We start from the raw sequence: 26414 nt of genomic DNA, 5'->3' as shown, positions 1-26414 counted from the left end.
CCCTCTTCTTACACCCTCACAGACCCTGGTACCATATGTGTCTGGTGTTGTGGTTTATCCGTACCTGCTCATGTTTCGGCATTCAAGAGGAGGATAATTTTTCACTTAACTTTGTTGAAATTGTTTTCTATGTATTTTCTTTCTGCAGTTTACCTGCCATAGATAGGTAGGTAGGTAGATAGATAGATAGATACTGAGTTTTTTTCTTAATGTGGAAACTCAGGGATATTAAGATACTATGCTACAACTGGCACTGTCCACCTAGAACTCGGCCTCACAGATTATATTTCTTAATTTCCAAATAGTTAACTTGTTTTGATTATATCCAAAATTATAGCTTTAATTTTGATTTTAATCTGATAATATAGTACATAAAGTCACTACCATTTGGAATTTTTAAGTAGTTTCTCTGCATAACGTACACTGTCTACTTTTCTACATGCTCTGTGGATTTAACAAAAGATTTGTTTTCCTATTTTATATGCTCCTGATTCTTTCTGCTCTGTTTTTAACAGACCTTTCTGGAAGTTCAGTCTGTAGTTGCTGTCAGTACTGCCTCACATTACATACTCGTCTTATGTTCTCTGTTTAGATTAACATTCCCACCCCTTCATTGAAAGTGCATTTGTTTGTTACCCACGAAGTTGATGTTGTCAAATGTAATGGTCATAGTCCCATCCTCATCTTACTCAACCAACAAAACCAGCCACTACTTTCCTCTTGCAATATTCCTTTCCCTTGGCATCCTTGACACAATACTCTCCTGGTTTCCTCCTACTTAATTGTTCACTTTTTTGTTGTTGTTGTTAGCTCTAATAATGCGGTGGCCCTGAACATCCTCTTAGAAGTTTTAAATGAGTCATATCCAATCTTCACCAAGCCTTCTCACCTTTCACTCTAAATTATGTGCCCATCAACTTGGTTTTGCCTCCATGGCTACTACTCTTGTGCAAGCTACTATCATGTCATAACTAGAAAAATCTAATGTCCCTGCTTTCCTCTATCATCTCTTTCCCACCCAGCAGCCAGAATGATATTTTTCTTGAGAGTTAGATCATGTCATTTCATGGCTCAGGCCTTATAATATGTCCCAAACTTTTTATCATGCCAAGGACCTAGGTGAATTAACCCCCGCTTGTCACTCTGAACTTATTTTTAACTTCTCTGCCCCTAGCTCACAGTACTCCAGCTCTTGTGACTTCAGTTTCTCAAACAGCTCTAGCCTAAGTGTACTATTCCCTAAGCCTGGAATCCTCTACTGACAGATCTTTGTGTGGGTTTACCACTCTTATTATTTGTATGTCCAGCTCATATATCATGTCTTCAGTGAGGCTGCCCCTAACTGCCTAATCTCAACTAGCTACATATCCTTCCACTGCATCACATCACTTTGTTTTTCTTCAGAACACTTACCATTGTAGAAAATTATGATAATCCACTTATGAGTCTACCTGGTTATTTTTTGCCTCCTGCTATTGGGATGCAAACTCCAAGAGACCAGGGACTTTGTCCTGTTTACAAGGTTGTCACCAGCTCCTAGAACAGAGCTTGCTTAAGCAATATTTCTTTGAATATTTCTTCATGATTTGAATGACTGAATAAATTAATTTTTGTCTGCTTTATCAGATAGGTTATTAAAGAGATATACATATTAAAATTTATTCTGTAATTATGTTATCTAATTCTCCTTATAAGTCCAGACATTGTGTTTTCACTTATTTGGCCTGTGTTTTTGGTGCATATAGGTTTATTATTTTTATTCATTTTTTGTGCCTTATACATTTTATTTGACCAGATTTTGATTTTGAATTTCACTTTGCTATTGATATTATCCTTCATGCCTTCATTGTTGTTGTTTCTAAGAGCCAATTTTTTTTTTCACAATCCTTTATATTTTGGATATAAGTGTGTCACTGCTATAGATGTGCTTTCTATAAAAAAATAAAGCTAAATTATGCTTTTTAATGTGCTATGGAAATCTCTCTCTTTTGATGAGGATTCAGACTGTTCACATTTAGTGCAATTGCTTCTATATACTTTATCTTATTCCTTTATTTTTTAATTTATTTTATGTTATATGTATTATTTATTTTTTTTTCTTTTCTCTTTTCCATACATTTGCTAATTTATTCAAGCCTTTATTGAAGTTCTTTTTCTTCTTTTTCATTTAGATATTTCTCAATACGGTCTAAGTTTACTTTCCTATTCCAATTTATCTTAAACCAATTTCATTGACTATGATTTCAAAATAATTATCCTTTTGAAGATTATCCAGTTCTCAATTGCTGTGTTCAGAATCATCTTTCCATGGATTTAAGTTACTGTTGACAATATTGTTTGATAAGCTCTGTTTCTAAGATACTCTCATGGACAGTACCTGGAGAGAAAACTCATCTGTATCTTTTCCATTTTAAAAGATGGTTTTTTTAAATCTTTTAAAACATTTTCACCTAGAACCAATCTCCTACAGCAATTGTCTTTCCTCATTGTCTGTATAAATGCTCTGTAATTATTCAAATGCTTAGAAGCTTTTTGGAAATGAATGTTATTATATTTAAGCTTTCATGTATATACCAAAAATTTAACCATTTTCTCGACTGGCTGTAATTCTTTATTTTATGTAAGAAACAATATTTCTTATTTTAGAATGCCATTTCAGTTCCTTGCCCTGAAAGCAGGGACAATTGTGAGACTCATTTCCTTTCTTTTCCTTCACTCATGAATTATATCCTCCTCTGTGTTTTGTCTAATGTCTGAATATGGTTTTTCCATACATTTTGTATAGTTTTCTAGTTCTGTAAGACGAGAGAAATCTCATCCTTGTTAGTCCATTTTCACTGGAAGGGGAAAGTGTATTACATGTTTTTGAAAATTTTTCATAAAAGATTATTAAAGGAGAAGATTTCAAGAACTTAATTGTTTAGCTTCAGCTATCTGGGAAAATTCACTTATGTTGACCAGCTCCTTTATACATGATGTAAAAGTATAATATTTACTGTATTATACTATATACCAGATATTATGGCAATAATTTTATTTCTATTAATTGAGTTAGTCTTTTCTCTAACACATGAGGTAGATGCTCTTATTATTGCCATTCACATATGGGACAAAAATAGGTTAAATAGTTTTCTAAAATATTTACATCTAGCAAGTGAAAAAGTTGGATTTTCTCTATTTCTGTATCTAAATAGATATTCTCTATTCAGATGTTACATTATTGACTAGTACACTATATAATACTTCCTCAAGAAACGTGTTACAGTATGATCTCTATAATGTTAACAAAAGTGGAGAACAATTTTAGCTTATTGATTTATTTCTCCTCTCAAAATTCATTAACATGAAAATATAAACTGAGGTGATGTATTTTATTCTTGCAGGGGTTTATAACAAAATAGTTGTATGCAGCTTCCCTAGACAAGAATATACAAGAAAAACTATTTCCCTCAGTTTCCTTAATACAGTTGAAATTAAGTTTTTCGGCACACAAGCAATTATCAATTGTATTGATAGAAAAATGTGATAATTATTAGATGAAGAAACTCATTTGCATGTTTTAGTTAGGCACATTTAATATGTCATAGGATTTCACATGAAAGTCTTAGCATGCATTACTGAAGTAATTTTATAATAGTTTTCTTTTTTTTTCACATCTTTATTGGAGCATAATTGCTTTACAATGTTGTGTTAGTTTCTGCTGTACAACGAAGTGAATCAGCTATATGTATACATATATCCCCGTATCCCCTCCCTTTTGAGCCTCCCTCCCACGCTCCTTATCCCACCCCTCTAGGTCATCCAGAGCATGGAGTTGATCTCCCTGTGCTATGCAGCAGCTTCCCACTAGCCATCCACTTTACATTTGTTAGTGTATACATGTCAGTGCTACTCTCTCACTTCATCCCAGCTTCCCTCCCCGCCCCCCCACCCGTGTCCTCAAGTCCGTTCTCTACGTCTGCGTCTTTATTCCTGCCCTGCCACTAGGTTCATCAGTACCATTTTTTTTAGATTCCATATAATCGTTTTCTTAAGCCATTTAATGTTATAGCCTGTGCAAAGGTCATCAGCAGTTGGTTATATTAGGTGTTCTCAATGAAATTTTGATTCCAGCACATATGATTTATAATATGGTGATCCAAATTTCTTGATGATTTAAAAATATTGTATTTACAAATGCCATGATACATCACCACTTTGAAGAAGAGCATAGATTCAGTAAGTTTCAAACTTTCTTTTATTTTGATTTTTCAGATTGCATTCTCACAACACAATACAATCATGGATCTTGTGCAGTTTTTTGTCACCTTCTTCAGGTAATTTGCTTTTACTGACTTTGAATTTGTTAAACCTATGTTCTGATGTATGTTCTATCAATCTGTTAGGTAATTTATCAGTTCTTTAACCTTAAATATGATACAGTGTGTCTTGAATAGTTTTATATACTTAAATATATACCACAGAGCAGAAGAAACATACTTGACATATACTTTTGCAAGTTTATTTTGCTGTAGTACTATTTAATAGCTAATTGATTCAGTGGAAAGAGGATGATAACCCTGTGTTCCCCTGTCATATAAGTAATTAAAGCCTGTTTTAATTAATAAAATTAACAGTGCATTCACTATATTGATTAGGTCCATCTCCTAGCATTGAAATCCATATCAATTCAATTGTTTCTTGGATTTCTTAGGTAATTATTATATGTGCTTAGCAATGTGATGAAATCTGTAGGGCATGAGAAGAAGTATGTATTTTCTGCCCTCAGAGAGCTTATAATCTAGAAGTACTAAATATGACTTAGGATATAGCATAGTTTCCTGGAATGTTAGTTATTTGAGATATTAACAGTAGGTTCATTAAAAAGTGTTACATAATTAAATACATTTGGAAAATGCTGTGTATACTGAAGTTAAATAGGGCTTTTTTGGTTTTTTTTTTTTTTTTTTTTTTAAACATCTTTATTGGAGCATAATTGCTTTACAATGGTATGTTAGTTTCAGCTTCACAACAAAATGAATCAGTTATATATATACATATGTTCCCATATCTCTTCCCGCTTGCGTGACCCTCCCTCCCACCCTCCCTATCCCACCCCTCCAGGCGGTCACACAGCACCGAGCTGATCTCCCTGTGCTATGCGGCTGCTTCCCACTAGCTATCTACCTTACGTTTGGTAGTGTATACATGTCCATGCCTCTTTATTGCTTTGTCACCGTTTACCCTTCCCCCTCCCCATAGCCTCAAGTCCATTCTCTAGTAAGTCTGTGTCTTTATTCCTGTTTCACCCCTAGGTTTTTCATGACATTTTTTTTTTTCTTAAATTCCATATATATGTGTTAGCATACGGTATTTGTCTCTCTCTTTCTGACTTACTTCACTCTGTATGACAGACTCTACGTTTGTTTTTAACTGACATTACTTCTCAGAGTTTTTTTTTTTTCTCACAGTTTTTAATATGTTAATTTGCAGTGTATCTTTCTAAAAGAGAGGGCGGAGTTTGTAGCATTTCTCAAAACCTAAAAGCTCTCTTCGTAGAACACCTATTTTCATTTCCATGGGATGTAAATAAAGAAACACTGGGCGAGGAGAAGCAGCTGAGTTTTAGTGGTAGAATATCTGTGTGATGGCACCTGAGATCATCTGGATTAGAAAGAATGTTATTTTTGTTAACATGATTATGATGTGTACCGCTTATACTGGTCCACTAGGTGCCTTTGTGTAAATTAGACAATTGTGCCTCCTTCTGGCAGGCATAGCCCCACATCACAGCACACAACTTCACAAACAGTGCATGTAATTTTGACCTTCACTCACCAAGTTGTCTGGGCTGCGCTGAACAGCAAAGAACCTGTTAAACCAAATCCTTAACACAGATGATATGCCAAGCACTTTCCTCAACACCAAAGTAACCATTATTGGTTATCTTATAACGACACCATACAATCCTAATACCTTATCCACAGAAGTTAGCAAACATTTTCTGTAAAGAGCCAGTTAGTAAATATTTAAAGATTTGTGGGCTATAAGGTCTCTGTTGCATCTAAACAACTCTGCTGTTGTGGTGCTAAAGCAGCCTCAGCCAGTATGGAAACAAATCGGAGTGGCTATGTTCCAATAAACCTTTATTATAAAAACAGCTGCTAGGCTGAATTCTGCCTGTGGACATAATTTGCCCAACCCCTGATCTAACTTATGCCTGAATACCTTTAATGACAGGAAACACACCATCTCTTGAGATACCATTTTCTATCTTCAGATAACTAATTGTTCTTTATAATTGAGATGAAACCTGCCTCCCTGTAATAGCTCTTCTCATTTACCCATATGGGCTCATACATAGGAAGTCTAATCTCTCTCATCTCCATTTGCAGCCCTCTGGTTTTATAAACTCTTTTCTCCAATTTACACATTCTCTGTTCGTTTATTCACTTCTTGTTGTCAAAATCCTTGCCATGTTGGTCACTTTGCTCTGAAAACAATCATGTTTGTATTTGTCCCTTAAGAAGTATTAATTTCCAGAATTTAATGCTAAATCATATTTATCACTAACATGTGCAAAGTCTATTCATACTTTAAATTTGTCCCTTAAAAATAAAATTTGAGGAAACAACTTTTTTTAAAATTAATTAATTTTTTTGGCTGTGTTGGATCTTCGTTGCTGCGCATGGGCTTTCTCTCTAGTTGCAGCAGGCAGGGACTACTCTTCGCTGTGGTGTGCGGGCTGCTCATTGCGGTGGCTTCTTTTGTTGTGGAGCACAGGCTCTAGGTGCGCGGGCTTCAGTAGTTGTGGCACGTGGGCTCAGTAGTTGTGGCTCGCGGGCTCTAGAGCGCAGGCTCAGTAGTTGTGGTGCATGGGCTTAGTTGCTCTGCGGCATGTGGGATCCTCTTGGACCAGGGCTCGAACCCGTGTTCCCTGCATTGGCAGGCGGATTCTTAACCACTGCGCCACCAGGGAAGTTCCGAGGAAACATCTTAAATATATTTAACGTTCTCTGATTTCGTACTTCTGAATATTAAGGGATATTAAGCCTATTAATTAGGTTACAATGTTTTTGGAAAAGTATTAGAAGTTGTACTTGAATGAGCCTTATTTAATGCATAAAAATAAAAGTTTTTGACAGAATAATGTGGATGTTAATATGCTAAAAAGTTTACTTTTGTGTAAAAATTCACAAAGCTGAATATATATGTAAATTATTTAAATGTTTAGGGTTTTATTTTAAGCTTTTGAATTTGTGTGCATGTTTAAGTTCAATAACTCTTTTATTAAGTAAAAGAAAGCTAGTGTTAATGTGTACCATGTCTTAGAGATGATCCTATTTATTATGTTGTCATCATGGACAAAGTAATATAAAATATTCTAAGCGTCACGTGAGATAAAGTATAGTTAATGGGTTTTTTATCATTTAAATTTTTCTCAGTATTAAAATGTAAATTAGACAGTTTTCTAATTGTCTCCTTGTTAAGAAAAGAAAATGCACAAATACTTTTAAGTTTATTTTTTTTTAAATAAAGCCACTGTTAAATTTTAAAAGAGAGTTTTAGACAGGTCAGCATTTATGGACATCCTTCAATCAGGCCGCTATTACTGCTATTGCTGTTTCTGAGTTATTGAAGTAGCATAGGTGAATGTGTCAGCCTTTCCGTTTAGCCATGGTTTGATGGAGGCCAGTTCATAAACTTTGTGTCAGTTTTTTACTTTTATATTGGGCATAGTTCTGGTGGTAAACATAATTGAGTCAGTACTAGGAAGATCACTTATAGGCATAGCCTGGCTCTGCTCTTAGCTTTCTGTGCCATCTTAAGTAGGTCACCTAGCATCTTTAAATCTCAGTCTTTTCATATCTAGAATTAAAGGATGTTGTTTTTAGAGTGTGTACTATAATATAGTGAATGATGAGAAAACTGAAAGGAATTATTTTAAAAATAAATACTTGTTTCTGGTATGTAAAATGGAAAAGTAAGTCTGTGTGAATCTGAATTTTAAAAGAATAAGCCTGGTAAATTAAATGGAGATATATCAGGGACCACTGCCCCTATACCATTTAGATTTTTAATGGTGGTTCTAATTTTCACTGTCCCACTGGAATTACAGAATGTTTTTGATTTACCATCTTGACCAGATGGCAGGTATTTTCAGAGGTTGCCACTTGATCTTTCCCACTATGATAGATCTTACCCCACAGGCCAGGGATGCAATGTAGGGGTTACTCTAATCACCTTGTACATAAATTCTAATTATACACTTGAGAAGTAGGGAACTTATCACTGGGTGGATGCATAGACACAGTTGGCCCACTATGATCCAGAATATAGCCAGAATTTCTTCCCTGGACCCTGGAGATACCCCAAGTCTAACAAGGGTTCATGATGGTATTTTAGTCCTTGGGTATCTCTGTGATCTCTAACCCTGTGTCTTATAGAAATCAAAATATCTACTTACTCCTCTTGCACTGTGTACATACCTGTGTATATACCCAAATATACACAGGGCTCTTTGTGAAGGATCATACACAGGTCCCTTTGGGGATCATTTTATACACTTTCCAAGATGTTTCAAAATGTCTTTTCTTCTATGGACTCAGCCACCTATTCAGTGGGTTCTGGATTTGTAAATTAACTCATCTGGGAGCTGAGCAGAGGATCATGATTTTCTCTTGGCAACAACCCTCAGCCTTTGTTCCTCCATTCCTACTTAACAACAAAAGTAAATGTTAAATAGCACCGTTGTTGGCTGCCCATCTATTTTGCCTCTCGAGATAGATACCATCCATTATTAACCATCCCACAGCTCGTTGTGGGCCAACACCCTTGTCTGCTCCTCCAGTCTTGTTGAACTTGATCCTCATTGTAGACCCTGGATTCTGTCAGTTAGGCACTGACCCTTGATCTTTTTTACTTTGGGGCCCCATCACTTAACACCTCCCTTTGTCACTGCCTCTCCTGTTGTCAGCTCTGGTCTGCAGAAGAAAGCCACCAGTGAACTTCTTAGTGAAGCTGGTGCCCCTTTCACTAGCAAATTTCTCATGGCCTTGGTGACCGGTACGTCCCATAGAAAGTAATCTACCGGCCTTACATAATATATCAATTCCGGTACATTCCCTCCTATCAGCTTTTTTATTCTTTTCTCTTTCATCTTCTAGGGCAACTCAGGCATTTCCATTTCACTTTGCCTTGGCCAGTGCTTTTTCCAGGCTTATAAGAATCACTTCCTCATCAAGTTTTGCCCCATCCCCTGGAGTCCTCCATAGGGTATTATATCACCTGGCCCTGAGACTATGCACCAAAATTCACGAATTCTTGTTTATCCAGGCTTACATTCCATCCCCCCTTGATCAAATACCACCAGAATCCAATTCCTGACATGATCTCCTGGCTGCTGCCAGTACATGCTAGCCAATTCTTGCAGCTTTTTCAAGTATATAATCTTTTCCCTTTCTTTTCAGGCCAAGATGCATTATTCTGTCATTAAATTCAGTTATTAGTCTAGCAATCAGGAGAGGAGGTGGTGGCAGCCTTTAGGGGGGGTGACCCTATTGTCTATTACTAGAAACGGGAGTTGTAGAACCAACATTCTCAGAAACGTCTATCTAGATAGTCCATTCTAGGTATTCCTATCCCATATTTCAAGAGCTCCAGTTTTCCAACAGTGGCCGTTGTCTTTGCATAAGAGGACTGCTTTGGCTGAGCAGTCTATCATCTCTGGAGCTCTGCAGTTCTAACAGTTAGATCATCAGTCTGCTGCTCATTCATATTGGCTCCTCCACTGTCAAGAGGTAAGGGCCTGATTTAAAGCTATCAAAGAGACTCTCTAGCTCGTATATTTAGCCTGTAATGTTTATTAGTGGCCTTCAGTCTCTCATTATCCCTCTGTAGGGTCAATACAAACATAGCAGTAGTCAGCCAGCTCAACTCTCTTTTGAAAGCATTTTCCCCAGGTCACCACTGGTGAAAATTTTAGCAACTGAAGCCTTCTTCCAGGGACTGTCTGTGTCTCATCTAGCAACATGGATGGTTTCTCTTTAGCCTGCCAAATAGTGAGTGAGCCAGTTTCAGATCCCCATTTTACCTCCTGATTGCTCAGACCACAAGTCATCAGAGAAGTAGACCAAAATGGCATTAGCCATGCAGTAAACGTATTGGGGGGAACTCCTGTGAGGGAAAGAGCAAGGGAGAAGATGAGGGATCTTTTAGACCACGGTGCCCATCTGACCTTCGTGAAGTAGGGCAGGAAGAAAGGAAAGTTGAATGAAAGAGCCTGAAAGTTTGACAAGACCAATGGTGAGTCCTCGAGCCAAACTCTGTATTCTAACAGAGGAGTTATGCATCTCTCAGGATTAGGCCTTCCTTACTATTACTGCCATGCTCAGTCATTGACTGAGAACAGCTCTCAGGAAGTGTGGCCTCAGTGTGAATGCAGTGTTGGATTGCCTTAATATTTTTTCCACTTTAATATTATGTTTTTTAGTACAAACAAGTTAGAATTTTCAATTTTTCTTATGAATTTTTGTGGTTTTCCCGTCAATATTTTTATTGTGGTAAAATACATATAATATAAAATTTGCCATCTTAACCATTTTTAAGTGAACAATTCAGTGATGTTAAGTACACTTACATTATTGTGCAGCTGTTTATACTATCCATCTCCAGAACTCTTTTTATCTTGCAAAACTGCAACTCTATACACATTAAACAGTAACTCCCTATCTCCTCTTCCCCAGCCACTGACAACCACCATTCTGCTTTCTGTCTGCATGATCTTTACTACTCTAGGTATCTTATAATAAGTGATGTCATATAATTTTTGTACTTTTGTGACTGGCTTATTTCACTTAGCATGATGTTCTCAAAGCTCAACCATGTTGTGATATATGTCAGAATTTCTTTTCTTTTAAGGCTGAGTAATATTCCATTGTATGTATATACCACATTTTGTTTATCTATTCATCTGTTTATGGGCACCTGAGTTGCTTCCATGTTTTAGCTATTGTAAGTAATGCTTTTATGAACATGAGTGTACAAATACGTATTCAAGATTTTGCTTTCAATTCTTTTGGATATATTCCCAGAAGAGAAATTCCTAGGTCATATGGTAATTCTATTTTTAATTTTTTTTTAAGAACCTCCATACTGTTTTCCATAGCAGTTGTACCGTTTGCATTCTCACCAGCAGTGCACAAGGATTCCAGTTTTTCCATGTTCTCACCAACACTTGTAATTTTCTTTTTCCTTTCTTTTTTTTTTTTTATTTTTTGATTGTAGCCATCCCAGAGGGTGCAACTTGGTATCTCATTGTGGTTTTGATGTACATTTCTTTAACTATTAGCGCTGATAAGCACCTTTTCACATGCTTATTTGCCATTCATATATCTTCTTTGTAGAAATGTCTGTTTAAGTCTTTTGTCCATTTTTATGCCAGTATCACACTGTCTTGATTACTGTAGCTTTGTAGTAAAGTTTGAAATCAAGAAGTGTGGGTCCTCCATCTTTGCTCTTTTTCAAGATTTTTTTGGCTACTTGGGGTCCCTTGAGGTACTAAAATTCATATGGATATGGAGATAATCATGTGAGTTTTTCCTCTTCTTTTTGTTAATATGGAGTATTAGATTTAGGCTTTTCATATGTTAGACCATCCTTGCATTCCAGGAATAAATCGTTCTTGGTCATAGTATATAATTCTTCTAAAAAAATTTCCCCTTTTCGGCATCATTGTTCAAAAAGGATATTAGTACTTTTCTTTTTTTGTGTCTTTGTCTGACTTTGGTATCAGGATAATGCTGGCCACATAGGATGACTTAGGGATTGTTTTCTACTCTTTAATGTTTGGAACAATTTGAGAAGGACTGGTATTAGTTTTTCTTGAAATGTTTAGTGGAATCAATCAGTGAAGCCATCAGGTCCCAGGCTTTTCTTTGTCAGGAGATTTTTGATTCAATCTCCTTACTAGTCATAGTTCTATTCAGTCCTTCTATTTTTTCATGATTCAGTCTTGGTAGGTTTTGTGTTTCTAGGAATTTGTCCATTTCATCTAGGTTATACAATTTGTGTACAGTTGTTCATAGTACACTCTAATAAATCCCGTTTATTATCATAGGATCAGTAGTAATATCTATACTATATTTATTTTTAGTAAGTTGAATCTTCTCTCTTTCTTTTCCTTAGTAAATCTAGCCAAAGGTTTGTCAATTTTGTTGATTGGTTTGAAGAACCAACTGTTGGTTTTGTTGATTTTTCTCTGTTATTTTACTATTTTCTATTTCATTTATCTGTTTTAATCTTTATTACAATATTTCCTTCCTTCTGCTAACTTTTGGTTTAGTTCTTTTTCTAGTTCCTTAAGTTTAATGTCAGGTTGTTGGTTTGAGATCTTTCTTGTTTTTCAATGTAAACATTTATAGTTAAACATTTCCTCCTTAGCACTGCTTTTACTGCATCCCATCAGTTTTATTATGTTCTGTTTCATTTTCATTTGTCTCTAAGTACTTTCTAATTTCCCTTGTGATTTCTTCTATGAGCTGTTGGTTGTTCAAGAGTATGTTGTTTCATTTCCCCAAATTTGTGAGTTTTCCAGATTTTCTTCTGTTATTGATTTCTGACTTTATTCTGCTGTAGTCAAAGGAGATACTTTTCATGATATCTATTATTTTTAATTTATTGAGAAAATTTGTGACCTAAAATATGGTATATCCTGGACAATATCTCATGTGCACTTGAGAAGAATGTGTATCCTGTTGTTGGGAATAGTGTTTTACATATGTCCTTTGAATGTAGTTGGTTTATTGTGTTGTTCGAATCCTCTGTTTCCTTACTTATGTTTGTCTGGTGTTCCTAACCATTATTAAGAGTGGAGTTGAATTGTTGTTTTAACCATTTTGAATTCTCTATGTCTTTATTGAAATTTTTGTCTTAATTTATAACTTGTTTTATATAAACTTAGATATAATATAATTTTGTTAGAATTTCCATGGTAAATCTATTTTCATTTCTTTACTTTCAATATTTTTTATTTTACTAGATTTTAAATGTGTTTCACGTACACCACAAATATCTGGACATTGTTTATCCTGTTGTAATAATCTGAAAATCTCTGACTTTTAAAGAAACAGATTTAGTGAATTTCTATTTATTGCAATTATGGTTGTATTTTAATTTTTTTCTCCATCTTTTCACCTTTTAAAATGCTTTCTCAAGCAATCTTTTTTTCTTCTCCCCTGCTTTCTATTAAATTGAATGTCCTTTTAATATCGTTTAATTGTTTTTCCTTTTAGCAGTTTAGGAATTATACATTTCAAATTTTTTCTTTAATGAATGCCCTTAAATTTTAACATGTATATTTTTCCTAACCAGTAATAATGTTAATCGGTGTCTTTTTCTACTCCTGAATCATATAAGAACACTAGAAAATTCGAAACTTTCACTTTTACATACAATTGTCTAATTTTAAATTCATTTTCTAATTTCTCATTTTATTTTTTAAAATAGCCTTATTGAGATATAATTCATATACAGTACAATTCACCCATTTAAAGTGCACAATTCAATAGCTCTGTAGCCATTATCACAGTCAATTTTAGAACATTTTCATCACCCCAAAAAGAAACTGTACCCATTTGCAGTCACTTCCCATCCCTCTCCCACACCCTAAGTTTTAGACAATCACTAATCTAGTTCCTGTATATAGATTTTCCTATTCTGAACATTTTCATATACTAATTAAAATCATACAATATTTGTTCTTTTGTGACAAGCTTCTGTCACTTATCACAGTGTTTACAGGGTTTATCCATGATGTTGTATGTATCAGTATATCATTGCTTTTTATTGCTACATACCATTCCGTTGTATGGATATGACACATTTTATTTCTCCTTTTTCAGTGATGGGCATTTGGGTGTTTTCCTCTTTTTGGCTCATGTGAATTACGCCACTATGAAGATTTGTGTCCATGTTTTTTTGTGGCGATAACGTTTTTATTTCTCTTGAGTATATACCTAGGAGTGGCATTGATGGGTCATATAGTAACTCTAGATTTAACATTGTGAGAAACTGGCAAACTATTTTCCAAAGAAGATGTGCCATTTTACGTTCTCACCAGGAATGTATGAGGGTTCCAATTTCTCCATATTCTCAGTAACACTTCTTTTTATCTCTTTTTTATTATAGCCATCTTAGTGCATATAAAGTGCCAAAAGAGATGATGATGCTATTTTGGAGGATCCAGAAAGGATTTTAATTAATTAGAGGAATTTAAAGAATAGAAAAAGAAAGAAAAATTAGGAGTTAAGCAATTAAAAAACAAGGATAATCAAAGATGACCCTACAGAAGTGAGCATGTGAGTGGGAAGAATAATGAGAAATAAACACTGTGATCAAGATTTGGGGAAATGAAACAATGATGTTGTCCATGAAGATATTTCAAAAGAGAAAAAGGAAGGATGTAACTCCCTACAGGGAGAGAAGTAAACCGAAATCATTGGTAACAGAATGCCTACATCAAAGTGGCATATCCCAGAAGGAGTATGTGGTATAAAAAAAAATTTTTTTAAATGGTGCAAGAACGAAGAACTCTGGGAAGTATGAAAAATAGAAGTCCTCCTTTTCAAAAGTGAGATTATGATAATGGATATGTTAATAGAAATGAGGCCTTAAGATATAGATTTCTCTAAGTAGAAACCATAAATTACATCTTATTATACTGGAGGTTTCTTCAGGAATTCTCTCCCTGGCTTTGCTGTAGAAGAAAACAGATATTTAGATCCCAACTCTTCTTTTAAACCAAAATATCAAATATAGCTCGAGTAAAATAGTAATTGCACAAAGTTTATTGCAACTTAGCTAAACCAGTGCTCCATGTCTAATTTTTAGTGCTGAGGTTTGGAACACTATAGACTGAAACTTAGTTCTTTCACTAAAATATTGCCTAGTACTTCAAAATCAACATGTCCTAAATTAAACTTGCTGTCTTGGCAAACAGCTCTTTTTTCTAGTATTCTCTAGCTCAGTTACGGTTACCACTATTAACCTAACTTCAATACCTGGGAATTAACTAAATACATTTCTCTTTCCTTAATCCCCTACATAAGCCCTGATTCTTCCTTCTGTCTATCAGTCTATTTTATTCAAAACAACCAAAGTGATTTTTTAACATAAATTGAATTATAAGAATCCATTGTTTAAAAGCTTCCTTTCACATTTATAATATAATTCAGACTAGACTTACAAGTTCCTCTGAAACCAGGCCAAATTATCTGCCTCCTCTTATATTATTCTCCACAAATTTATTATATTGCAGTCGCTTTTTCTTCAGAGGTATCTGGTTTATTTCTTGTTTGGTTTGGTTTTGTCTTTCATTCCTTTGTAAAGTGTTTTAACATTTATGTGCAGTAAAATTCCATTTGGGGGGATACAGCCATATGAATTCTAAAATATGTATGGTTTCTTTTTTTTTTTAAATTTTTATTGGAGTATAGTTGATTTATAATGCTGTGTTAGTTTCTGCTGTACAGCAAAGTGAATCAGTTATACATATACATATATCCACTCTTTTTTAGATTCTTTTCGCATATAGGTCATTACAGAGTATTGAGTAGAGTTCCCTGTGCTGTACAATAGGTCCTTATTAGTTATCTGTTTTATATATAGTAATGTGTATATGTCAATCTCAATCTCCCAGTTTATCCCTCTCGCCCTTCCTCCCCAGTAACCATAAGTTTGTTTTCTACATCTGTGACTCTTTATGCTTTGTAAATTAGTTCATTTGTACCTTTTTTTAGATTCCACATATAAGCGATATCATATGATATTTGTCTTTCTCTGAGTTACTTCACTTAGTATGATAATCTCTAGGTCCATCCATGTTGCTGCAAATGGCATTATTTCATTCTTTTTATGGCTGAGTAGTAGTCCATTGTATATATGTACCACATCTTCTTTATCCAGTCCTCTGTTGATGGACACTTAGGTTGCTTCCATGTCTTGGCTATTGTAAACACGGCTTTTAAGGAACCTCCATACTGTTCTCCATAGTGGCTGTATCAATTTACATTCCCACCAACAGTGCAAGAGGGTTCCCTTTTCTCCACAGTCTCGCCAGCATTTATTGTTTGTAGATTTTTTGATGATGGCCATTTTGACTGGTGTGAGATGATATCTCATTGTAGTTTTGATTTGCATTTCTCTAATGATTAATGATGTTGAGCATTCTTTTATGTGTTTGTTGGCAGTCTGTATATCTTCTTTGGAGAAATGTTTATTTAGGTTTTCTGCCCATTTTTGGATTGGGTTGTTTATTTTTCTGACATTGAGCTGCATGAGTTGCTTATATGTTTCAGAGATTAATCCTTTGTCAGTTGCTTCATTTGCAAATATATTCTCCCAATCTGAGGGTTGTCTTTTCGTCTTGTTTATGGTTTCTTTTGCTGTGCAAAAGCTTTTAAGTTTCATTAGGTCCCGTTTGTTTATTTTTGTTTTTATTTCCATTTCTCTAGGAGGTGGGTCAAAAAGGATCATGCTGTCATTTATGTCAGAGTGTTCTGCCTATGTTTTCCTCTAAGAGTTTGATGGCGTCTGGCCTTACATTTAGGTCTTTAATCCATGTGGAGTTTGTTTTTGTGTATGGTGTTAGGGAGTGTTCTAATTTCATTCTTTCACATGTAGCTGTCCAGTTTTCTCAGCACCACTTACTGAAGAGGCTGTTTTTGCTCCACTGTATATTCTTGCCTCCTTTATCAAAGATAAGGTGACCATATGTGCGTGAGCTTATCTCTGGGCTTTCTATCCTGTTCCATTGATCTATATTTCTGTTTTTGTGCCAGTACCATACTCTTTTGATTACTGTAGCTTTGTAGTATAGTCTGAAGCCAGGGAACCTGTTTCTTCTTAGCTCCATTTTTCTTTCTCAAGATTGCTTTGGCTATTCGGGGTCTTTTGTGTTTCCATACAAATTGTGAAGTTTTTTGTTCTAGTACTGTGAAAAATGCCAGTGGTAGTTTGATAGGGATTGCATTGAATCTGTAGATTGCTTTGGGTAGTAGAGTCATTTTCACAATGTTGATTCTTCCAATCTAAGAACATGGTATATCTCTCCACCTATTTGTATCATCTTTAATTTCTTTCATCAGTGCCTTATAATTTTTTGCCTACAGGTCTTTTTGTCTCCTTAGGTAGGTTTATTCCTAGATATTTTATTCTTTTTGTTGCAATGGTAAATGGGAATGTTTTTTTAAATTTCACTTTCAGATTTTTCATCATTAGTGTATAGGAATGCAATAGATTTCTGTGCATTAATTTTGTATCCTGCTACTTTACCAAATTCATTGATTACCTCTAGTAGTTTTCTGGTAGCATCTATAGGATTCTGTATGTATAGTATCATGTCATCTGCAAAGAGTGACAGCTTTACTTCTTCTTTTCTGATTTGGATTCCTTTTATTTCTTTTTCTTCTTCTGATTGCTGTGGCTAAAACTTCCAAAACTATGTTGAATAATGGTGGTGAGAGTGGGCAGTCTTGTCTTGTTCCTGATCTTAGTGGAAATGGTTTCAGTTTTTCACCATTGAGGATGATGTTGGCTGTGGGTTTGTTATATATAGCCTTTATTATGTTGAGGAAAGTTCCCTCTATGCCTACTTTCTGGAGGATTTTTATCATAAATGGGTGTTGAATTTTGTCGAAAACTTTCTCTGCATCTTTTGAGATGATCATATGGTTTTTCTCCTTCAGTTTGTTAATATGGTGTATCACATTGATTGATTTGCGTATATTGAAGAATCCTTGCATTCCTAGGATAAACCCCACTTGATCATGGTGTATGATCCTTTTAATGTGCTGTTGGATTCTGTTTGCTAGTATTTTGTTGAGGGTTTTTGCATCTATGTTCATCAGTGATATTGGCCTGTAGTTTTCTTTCTTTGTGACATCTTTGTCTCGTTTTGGTATTCGAGTGATGGTGGCCTCGTAGAATGAGTTTGGGAGTGTTCCTCCCTCTGCTATATTTTGGATGAGTTTGAGAAGGATAGGTGTTAGCTCTTCTCTAAATGTTTGATAGAATTTGCCTGTGAAGCCATCTGGTTCTGGGCTTTTGTTCGTTGGAAGATTTTTAATCACAGTTTCAATTTCAGTGCTTGTGATTGGTCTGTTCATATTTTCTATTTCTTCCTGGTTCAGTCTCGGAAGGTTGTGCACTTCTAAGAATTTGTCCATTTCTTCCAGGTTGTCCACTGTATTGGCATATAGTTGCTTTTAGTAATCTCTCATCATCCTTTGTATTTCTGCAGTGTCAGTTGTTACTTCTCCTTTTTCATTTCTAATTCTATTGATTTGAGTCTTCTCCCTTTTTTCTTGATGAGTCTGGCTAATGTTTTATCAATTTTGTTTATGTTCTCAAACAACCAGCTTTTAGTTTTATTGATCTTTGTTGTCATTTCCTTCATTTCTTTTTCATTTATTTCTGGTCTGATCTTTATGATTTCTTTCCTTCTGCTAACTTTGGGGGTTTTTTGTTCTTCTTTCTCTAATTGTTTTAGGTGTAAGGTTAGGTTGTTTATTTGAGATGTTTCTTGTTTCTTAAGGTAGACTTGTATAGCTGTAAACTTCCCTCTTAGAACTGCTTTTGCTGCATCCCATAGGTTTTGTGCCGTTGTGTTTTCATTGTCATTTGTTTCTAGGTACTTTTTGATTTCCTCTTTGATTTCTTCAGTGATCTCTTGGTTATTAAGTAGTGTGTTGTATAGCCTCCATGTGTTTCTATTTCTTACAGATTTTTTCCTGTAATTGATATCTAGTCTCATAGCATTGTGGTCGGAAGAGATACTTGATACGATTTCAATTTTCTTAAATTTACCAAGGCTTGATTTGTGACCCAAGATATGCTCTATCCTGGAGAATGTTCCATGAGCAATTGAGAAGAATGTGTATTCTGTTGTTTTTGGATGGAATTTTCTATAAATATCAATTAAGTCCATCTTGTTTAATGTATCATTTAAAGCTTGTGTTTCCTTATTTATTTTCATTTTGGATGATCTGTCCATTGGTGAAAGTGGGGTGTTAAAGTCCCCTACTATGATTGTGTTACTGTCGATTTCTCCTTTTATGGCTGTTGGTATTTGCCTTATGTATTGAGGTGCTTCTGTGTTGGGTGCATAAATATTTACAATTGTTATATCTTCTTCTTGGATTGATCCCTTGATTATTATGTAGTGTCCTTCTTTGTCTCTTGTAATAGTCTTTGTTTTAAGTCTATTTTGTCTGATCTGAGAATTGCTACTCCAGCTTTCTTTTGATTTCCATTTGCATGGAATATGTTTTTCCATCCCCTCACTTTCAGTCTGTATGTGTCCCTAGGTCTGAAGTGGGTCTCTTGTATACAGCATATATACGGGTCTTGTTTTTGTATCCATTCAGCCAGTCTATGTCTTTTGGTTGGAGCATTTAATCCATTTACGTTCAAGGTAATTATCGATATGTATGTTCCTATTACCATATTCTTAATAGTTTTGGGTTTATTATTGTAGGTCTTTTCCTTCTCTTGTGTTTCCTGTCTAGAGAAGTTCCTTTAGCATTTGTTGTAAATCTGGTTTGGTGGTGCTGAATTCTCTTAGCTTTTGCTTGTCTGTAAAGCTTTTAATTTCTCCATCAAATCTGAATGAGATCCTTGCTGGGTAATCTTGGTTGTAGGTTTTACTCCTTCATCACTTTAAATATGTCCTGCCACTCCCTTCTGGCTTGCAGAGTTTCTGCTGAAAGATCAGCTATTAACCTTATGAGGATTCCCTTATGTGTTACTTGTTTTTTTTCCCTTGCTGCTTTTAATATTTGTTCTTTGTATTTAATTTTTGATAGTTTGATTAATATGTGTGTTGCCGTGTTTCTCCTTGGATTTATCCTGTATGGGACTCCTGTGCTTCCTGGACTTGATTAACTATTTCCTTTCCCATATTAGGGAAGTTTTCAACTATAATCTCTTCAAACATTTTCTCAGTCCCTTTCTTTTTCTCTTCTTCTTCTGGAACCCCTATAATTCGAATGTTGGTGTGTTTAATGTTGTCCCAGAGGTCTCTGAGAGTGTCCTCAATTCTTTTCATTCTTTTTTCTTTATTCTGCTCTGCAGTAGTTATTTCCACTATTTTCTCTTCCAGGTCACTTATCCATTCTTCTGCCTCAGTTATTCTGCTTTTGATCCCTCTAGAGAGTTTTTAATTTCATTTATTGTGTTGTTTACCTTTGTTTGTTTGCTCTTTAGTTCTTCTAGGTCCTTGTTAAACGTTTCTTATATTTTCTCCATTCTATTTCCAAGATTTTGGATCATCTTTACTATCACTATTCTCAATTCTTTTTCAGGTTGACTGCCTATTTTCTCCTCATTTGTTAGGTTTGGTGGGTTTTTATCTTGCTCTTTCATCTGCTGTGTTTTTCTGTCTTTTCATTTTGCTTATCTTACTGTGTTTGGGGTCTCCTTTTCACAGGCTGGAGGTTCGTGGTTCCCGTTGTTTTTGATGCCTGTCCCCAGTGGCTAAGGTTGGTTCAGAGGGTGTGTAGGTTTCCTGGTGGAGGGGACCTAGTGCCTGTGTTCTGGTGGATGAGGCTTGATGTTGACCTTCTGGTGGGCAGGTCCACGTCTGGTGGTGTGTTTTGGGGTGTCTGTGGCCTTATTATGATTTTAGGCAGCCTCTCTGCGAATGGATGGGTCTCTGTTCCTGTCTTGCTAGTTGTTTGGCATAGGGTGTCCAGCACTGTAGCTTGCTGGTTGTTGAGTGAAGCTGGGTCTTGGTGTTGAGATGGAGATCTCTGGGAGATATTACGTGGAGCTGGGAGGTCTCTTGTGGTCCAGTGTCCTGAACTTGGCTCTCCCACCTCAGTGGCACAGCCCTGACAGCTGGCTGGAGCACCAAGAGCCTTTCATCCACAAGGCTCAGAATAAAAGGGAGAAAAAATAGAAAGAAAGAAAGAAAGAAAGAAGATAAAATAAAGTTATGAAAATAAAAAATAATTTTTAAGAAAAAAAACTTTCAAGTAAAAAAAAAGACAGACAGAACCATAGGACAAATGGTAAAAGCAAAGCTAGACAGACAAAATCACACAGAGAAGAATACACATACACACTCACAAAAAGAGAAAAGGGGGGAAAAATATATCGTTGTTCCCAAAGTCTACCTCCTCAATTTGGGATGATTTGTTGTCTATTCAGGTATTCCACAGATGCAGGGTACATCAAGTTGATTGTGGAGACTTAATCTGCTGCTCCTGAGGCTGCTGGGAGAGATTTCCCTTTCTCTTCTTTGTTTGCACAGCTCCCAGGGTTCAGGTTTGGATTTGCCCTTCCCACGACCCCCCCCCCCCCCCCCCCCCCCGTGTAGGTCGCCTGAGGGCGTCTGTTCTTTGCTCAGACAGGGCGAGGTTAAAGGAGCAGCTGATTCGGGGGCTCTGGCTCACTCAGGCTGGGGGGAGAGAGGGGTACGGATGCGGGGCGAGCCTGCGGCGGCAGAGGCCGGCATGACGTTGCACCAGCCTGAGGCGCGCCGTGCGTTCTCCCGGGGAAGTTGTCCCTGGATCCGGGGACACTGGCAGTGGCAGGCTGCACAGGCTCCCGGGAAACGGGGTGTGGATAGTGACCTGTGCTCGCACACAGGCTTCTTGGTGGCGGCAGCAACAGCCTTAGCGTCTCATGCCCGTCTCTGGGGTCTGCGCTGATAGCCGCGGTTCACGCCCGTCTCTGGAGCTCCTTTAAGTGGCGCTCTTAATCCTCTCTCCTCGCGCACCAGGAAACAAAGAGGCAAGAAAAAGTCTCTTGTCTCTTAGGCAGCTCCTAGACCTTTTTTCCCGGACTCCCTCCCGGCCAGCCGCGGTGCACTAACCCCCTGCAGGCTGTGTTCACACTGCCAACCGCAGTCCTCTCCCGGCGACCGAAGCCCGAGCCTCAGCTCTCAGCCCCGCCCGCCCCGGCGGGTGAGCAGACAAGCCTCTCGGCCTGGTGAGTGCCGGTCGGCCCTTATCCGCTGTGCGGGAATCTCTCCGCTTTGCCCTCCGCACCCCTGTTGCTGTGCTCTCCTCTGCGGCTCCGAAGCTTCCCCCTCTGCTACCCGCAGTCTCCGCCCGCAAAGGGGCTTCCTAGTGTGTGGAAACCTTTCCTCCTTCACAGCTCCCTCCCTCTGGTGCAGGTCCCGTCCCTATTTTTGTCTCTCTTTTTTCTTTTACTCTACGCAGGTACGTGGGGCGTTTTTTGCGTTTTGGGAGGTCTGAGGTCTTCTGCCAGCGTTCAGTAGGTGTTCTGTAGGAGTTGTTCCACATGTAGATGTATTTCTGATGTATCTGTCGGGAGGAAGGTGATCTCCGTGTTTTACTCTTCCGCCATCTTTAAGCTCCTCTCTATAGTTTCTTGTAATCATCAGCTCTGTCAGGATATAGACCAGTTCCAGAATCTCAAAGAATCCTTCATAGGGCTTCCTTTACAGTCAGGCTTTTTCCTCGTCCATAAACCCTGGCAACCACAGATTGGTACCCTGTCTCTATAGTTTTGCCTTTCCCAGAATGTCATATACATGGAATCATACAGTATGTAACCTCCTGAGACTGGTTTCTTTCCCTTAGCATACTGTATTTGAGATTTATTCAAGTTGGTTTTTTCCATCAATAGTCCATTTCATTTTTGTTGTTCAGTGGTATTCCATTGTATGAATATACTCAAGTTTGTTTATCCATCCACCCTTTGATAAGAATTGTTATACTTTTCAGCAGCTATGAATAATGCTGCCGTGGACAAGGTACATACTTGTATAGGTTTTGTGCAGACATAAGTTTTCACTTCTTTAGGATAAATATCTGGAAGTGGGATTGCTGAATCATATAGCAAATGTATGTTTATCTTTATAATAACTGCCACTATTTTTCAGAGTGACTGTATCATTTTGCCTTGCCACCAGCAAAGTATGAAGGTTTCAGTTGTTCCACATCCTCAGTGCTTGGTCTTGTCAGTATTTTTTATTATAGCCATTCAAATAGGTGTGTGGTGGTATCTTATGATTTTAATCTGCATTTCCCTAATGGCTAATGACATTGAATATCTTTTCATATACTTATTAGCCACTTTTATCTTCTTTGGTTAAGTGTCTTTGCAGATTTTTTGCCTATTTTTTATTGTTTGTTTTCTTATTCTTGGGTTTGAGTATTCTTTATATGTCTGGATGTAAATCTTCTGCCAGAAGTGTGATTTGATATAATTTTCTCCCAGACTTTGACTTGTATTTTTATTCTTTTAACAGTGTCTTTTGTGGAGAAAAAAAAAATGTTTTAATTTTGATAAAATCCAATGTATTTTTTTTTCTTTTATGAGTTATGCTTTTGGTGTCATATAAGAACTCTTTGCCTACTCAATGTCACATAGATTTCCTTCTAAGAGTTTTGTACTTTTACATTGTACATTTAAGTCTGTGATCCATTTCAAATATCTTTTGTTTATGAGTCTATGATCCATTTTAGTTACTGTTTATGATTGAGGTATAGGTCAAGGTTCATTATTTTGCATATGGATATCCAATCTTTACAGCCTTTGGAAAAGACTGGTCTTTCTCTTTTGAAATGCCTTTGCAGCTCTGTCAAAAATCCATTCACCATCAGGCTTCCAGTTCCAGGAAACACTACATAAACATACATCTCTCTTTATGTCCTATGGATCTCAACTATAAAACCTGGATGATATGCATGGGCATCTATCTGGTAATTGTGAAAAGTAAGTATCATTAGGCAGATCAGGGAAGAACAGCAGAATTCAGAGCACCCTGAAATATTTGGAAGTTAACCATTTATTCCTCCAGTATCCCCTGCCTTGAGCCTCAATGCAGAAAACATCCTGGAAAAATACTCTAGTTCTGACTTGTGCTGTGGAAAAGGAAGCCCTTGAAGCTCAGAGAGTAGGGGAGATCCACCCCCCAATTTTTCCTCTCTTTTTTAAATACTTACCCCCAATTCCAAACAGTCTTGAAGCAGGAACATTGGCTGCAGCAAAAACGGCCAGGAAGCTGCTAGAGCCAAATTTCCAAGGGTTGGGAATCTTCTACATAACACGGAACTGTAGGTACAAGAGGGTCAATACAAGTCCATTGCTTTTCCCTCTTCTCTGTCCTCCCAATGCAGAATGTGGCACAGTCACAGAAGCGGGTAGTTTCTGGCCAGAGGATGGAAAAGTGAAGCCCAGAGAACCAGAAAAAGTCTGGGAAATAACAGAGAGAGAAAAGCCATCACATAAAGTTGAACTTCTGGGATTTTCCATGTGAGGCTCTTATCGTAATTAGTATACCAAAGAATTTGAGAAGCGGCTAACGGTTAGAACTCTGCCCAGGCCCCAGACTAAACCCACATGGCAGACTCAAATAGCACTGAAAAAGCTTTGGGTACATTGTAAGCACAGCCTACAGATGTCTAAAGTAAAATATCTCTATAGAGAATATCAACATTTTCTATAAGATACAAATAAGACCTCAGTCTCTCTGTAAATTTGATACAGCAGAAAGGGCTGTGATGGAAGTGCGCCATTCTTCAGCGTGGTTAGCAAGTCAAGGACTGTCTGTCAATATTTATTTATAGCTTTAAGAAAAACTTTATCAGGTGTTGGATCTGTTAACCATCCATATGGAGAAAAGTAACATTTGACTCCTACCTCATACTAATCATAAAAATAAATACCAGGAGAAAAGGAAAAACAATGAAGTATCATCTAGAAGGTAATATGAGAATTCTTCTTCACATCTTTAGAACTGGGAAAATTTCTTAAACAGACACACAAAGCACTTCAGTAAAATTAGACTACAGTAAAACTAACAATTTTTGTTGTCAGAAGATGTCATTAACATTGTGAAAAGTCAAGCCATGCAGTAGTATAAAATATTCACAACCTATATAAAGGATAAAGGCCCTATTGTCACAATATATAACTCATATAAATCAATAAAATGCAGTCTTAAAACTCAACTCCCCGCCCCCCAAAATGGCAAGAGACTTGAATAAGCACTTCACAAAAAAGGATAAGTGGCTAACAAAATATAAAAATGTGCTCCATTTAATTTTTATCAGGGAATGCAAATTATAAAACTACAATATAATACTATTTACTATTCACCCATTATAGTGACTAAAAAGAACAAGATAGATGATATCAAATGTTGGAGTGGATGTGGAACTCTAGACACTTCTGGTGGTCTAGAAGTTGGTGCAACAACTTTGAAAACAATTTGACTGTATTCTAAAGTTGAGCTTACCCATACTCTGTGATCCAACAATTCCATTCCATCAAAGGTCATGTTAAGCATATTTATAGCAGTGTGTTTTAAATAGCCAAAACCTTGGAATAACCCAAATACCTAAAAATAATAGAATATGGGGCAATGAAAAGAACAAACTAATCCTAAAAGAACAATATGGATGGCATTCACTAACATAGTTTTGAACAAAAGAAGCTAGAAACAAAAGAATGAATATTTTAGGATTCCATTTGTGTAAAGTTCAGAAATAGGCAGAAACACACTATGGTGTTAAAAATCATTATGCTAGTGACCTCTGATGAATAGGGATGGGCAAAGTACTATTTCTTTACTGGGGTGGTGGTTACATGGGTATATTTTCTTTGCGATAATTCATTGAGCTGTATACTTATGATTTCTCTATGTGTGTTATGCATTAGTGCTTTAGGAAAGCTTTTTAAGAAGAGCATTTACTACTTTAAAAATATTAAGGGAATTTTGTAATTGAAACTTTTATCCTGACTACATGGTTTCAAAAGGTATGCTTTAAATAAAAGTTGAGTGTAGAAAAGAGCACTGTATACATTGACCTTTATAATTTTTGGTGCAAGTTTGTGAGATTAAGGTTGTATCCAGGTACATGATTTGTAACAGGAGTAATTAACCAGGAAGGTCTTCCTTACTATATGTTCCTTGCCTTTTTAATACTTTGCCAAGGAGGCTTTAGAGCACTCTATTTTCTGTAAAATATTTCAAGAAAGGATTGAAGAGTTATCAAATGTGCTCTTTAGATTTGTAAATCTGTTACCAGTTTTGGGGAGGTTCATTTAGGTGTTTTTCTATGAATTTTACATAAATGATAGCAGAAGTAGATTTTATGGAGTCTTTCCCAGCCTTCATTTAACTGCTTCCATGTGGCTATTCAGTGAGGATTCAATTTGGGAGGAATTGATCCCTCACCAGCTTCATGGATGGGCTAAAGCCAGTAAGTGCATACCCTTCAATTCGCCAAGTGATTGGCGAAGAGTGGGCATGTATAATGGTATGTGATAGAAGTCTGGAACTGCGGCATTCGTTTTTGTATCTAAGGGAGAAACAAGGCTGAGAATAAAGCTGATGCACAACAGAGTGTATGTCAGAAAACAGAAAGAAATGTAGCCAGGGCCCTGGCCAGTACAAACCT

General features: G+C 36.5%; 1 protein-coding gene across 1 annotated transcript in view; it reads left to right on the top strand.

Annotated features, from left to right (window-relative positions):
• The window catches only part of ATRNL1 (attractin like 1), a 672454-nt gene that overhangs the window by 276609 nt on the left and 369431 nt on the right, over positions 1-26414 (top strand). Inside the window, exon 25 of the mRNA XM_060034012.1 lies at positions 4255-4316. Within this exon, the coding sequence (XP_059889995.1) occupies positions 4255-4316 (62 nt within the window). The remainder of the gene's footprint in view (positions 1-4254; positions 4317-26414) is intronic.

Source organism: Delphinus delphis, chromosome 16, assembly GCF_949987515.2.
Source record: "Delphinus delphis chromosome 16, mDelDel1.2, whole genome shotgun sequence".
Classification (NCBI taxonomy): domain Eukaryota; kingdom Metazoa; phylum Chordata; class Mammalia; order Artiodactyla; family Delphinidae; genus Delphinus; species Delphinus delphis.
Note: the sequence above shows the minus strand (reverse complement) of the source record. Positions and strands in the feature narration are given on the sequence as shown.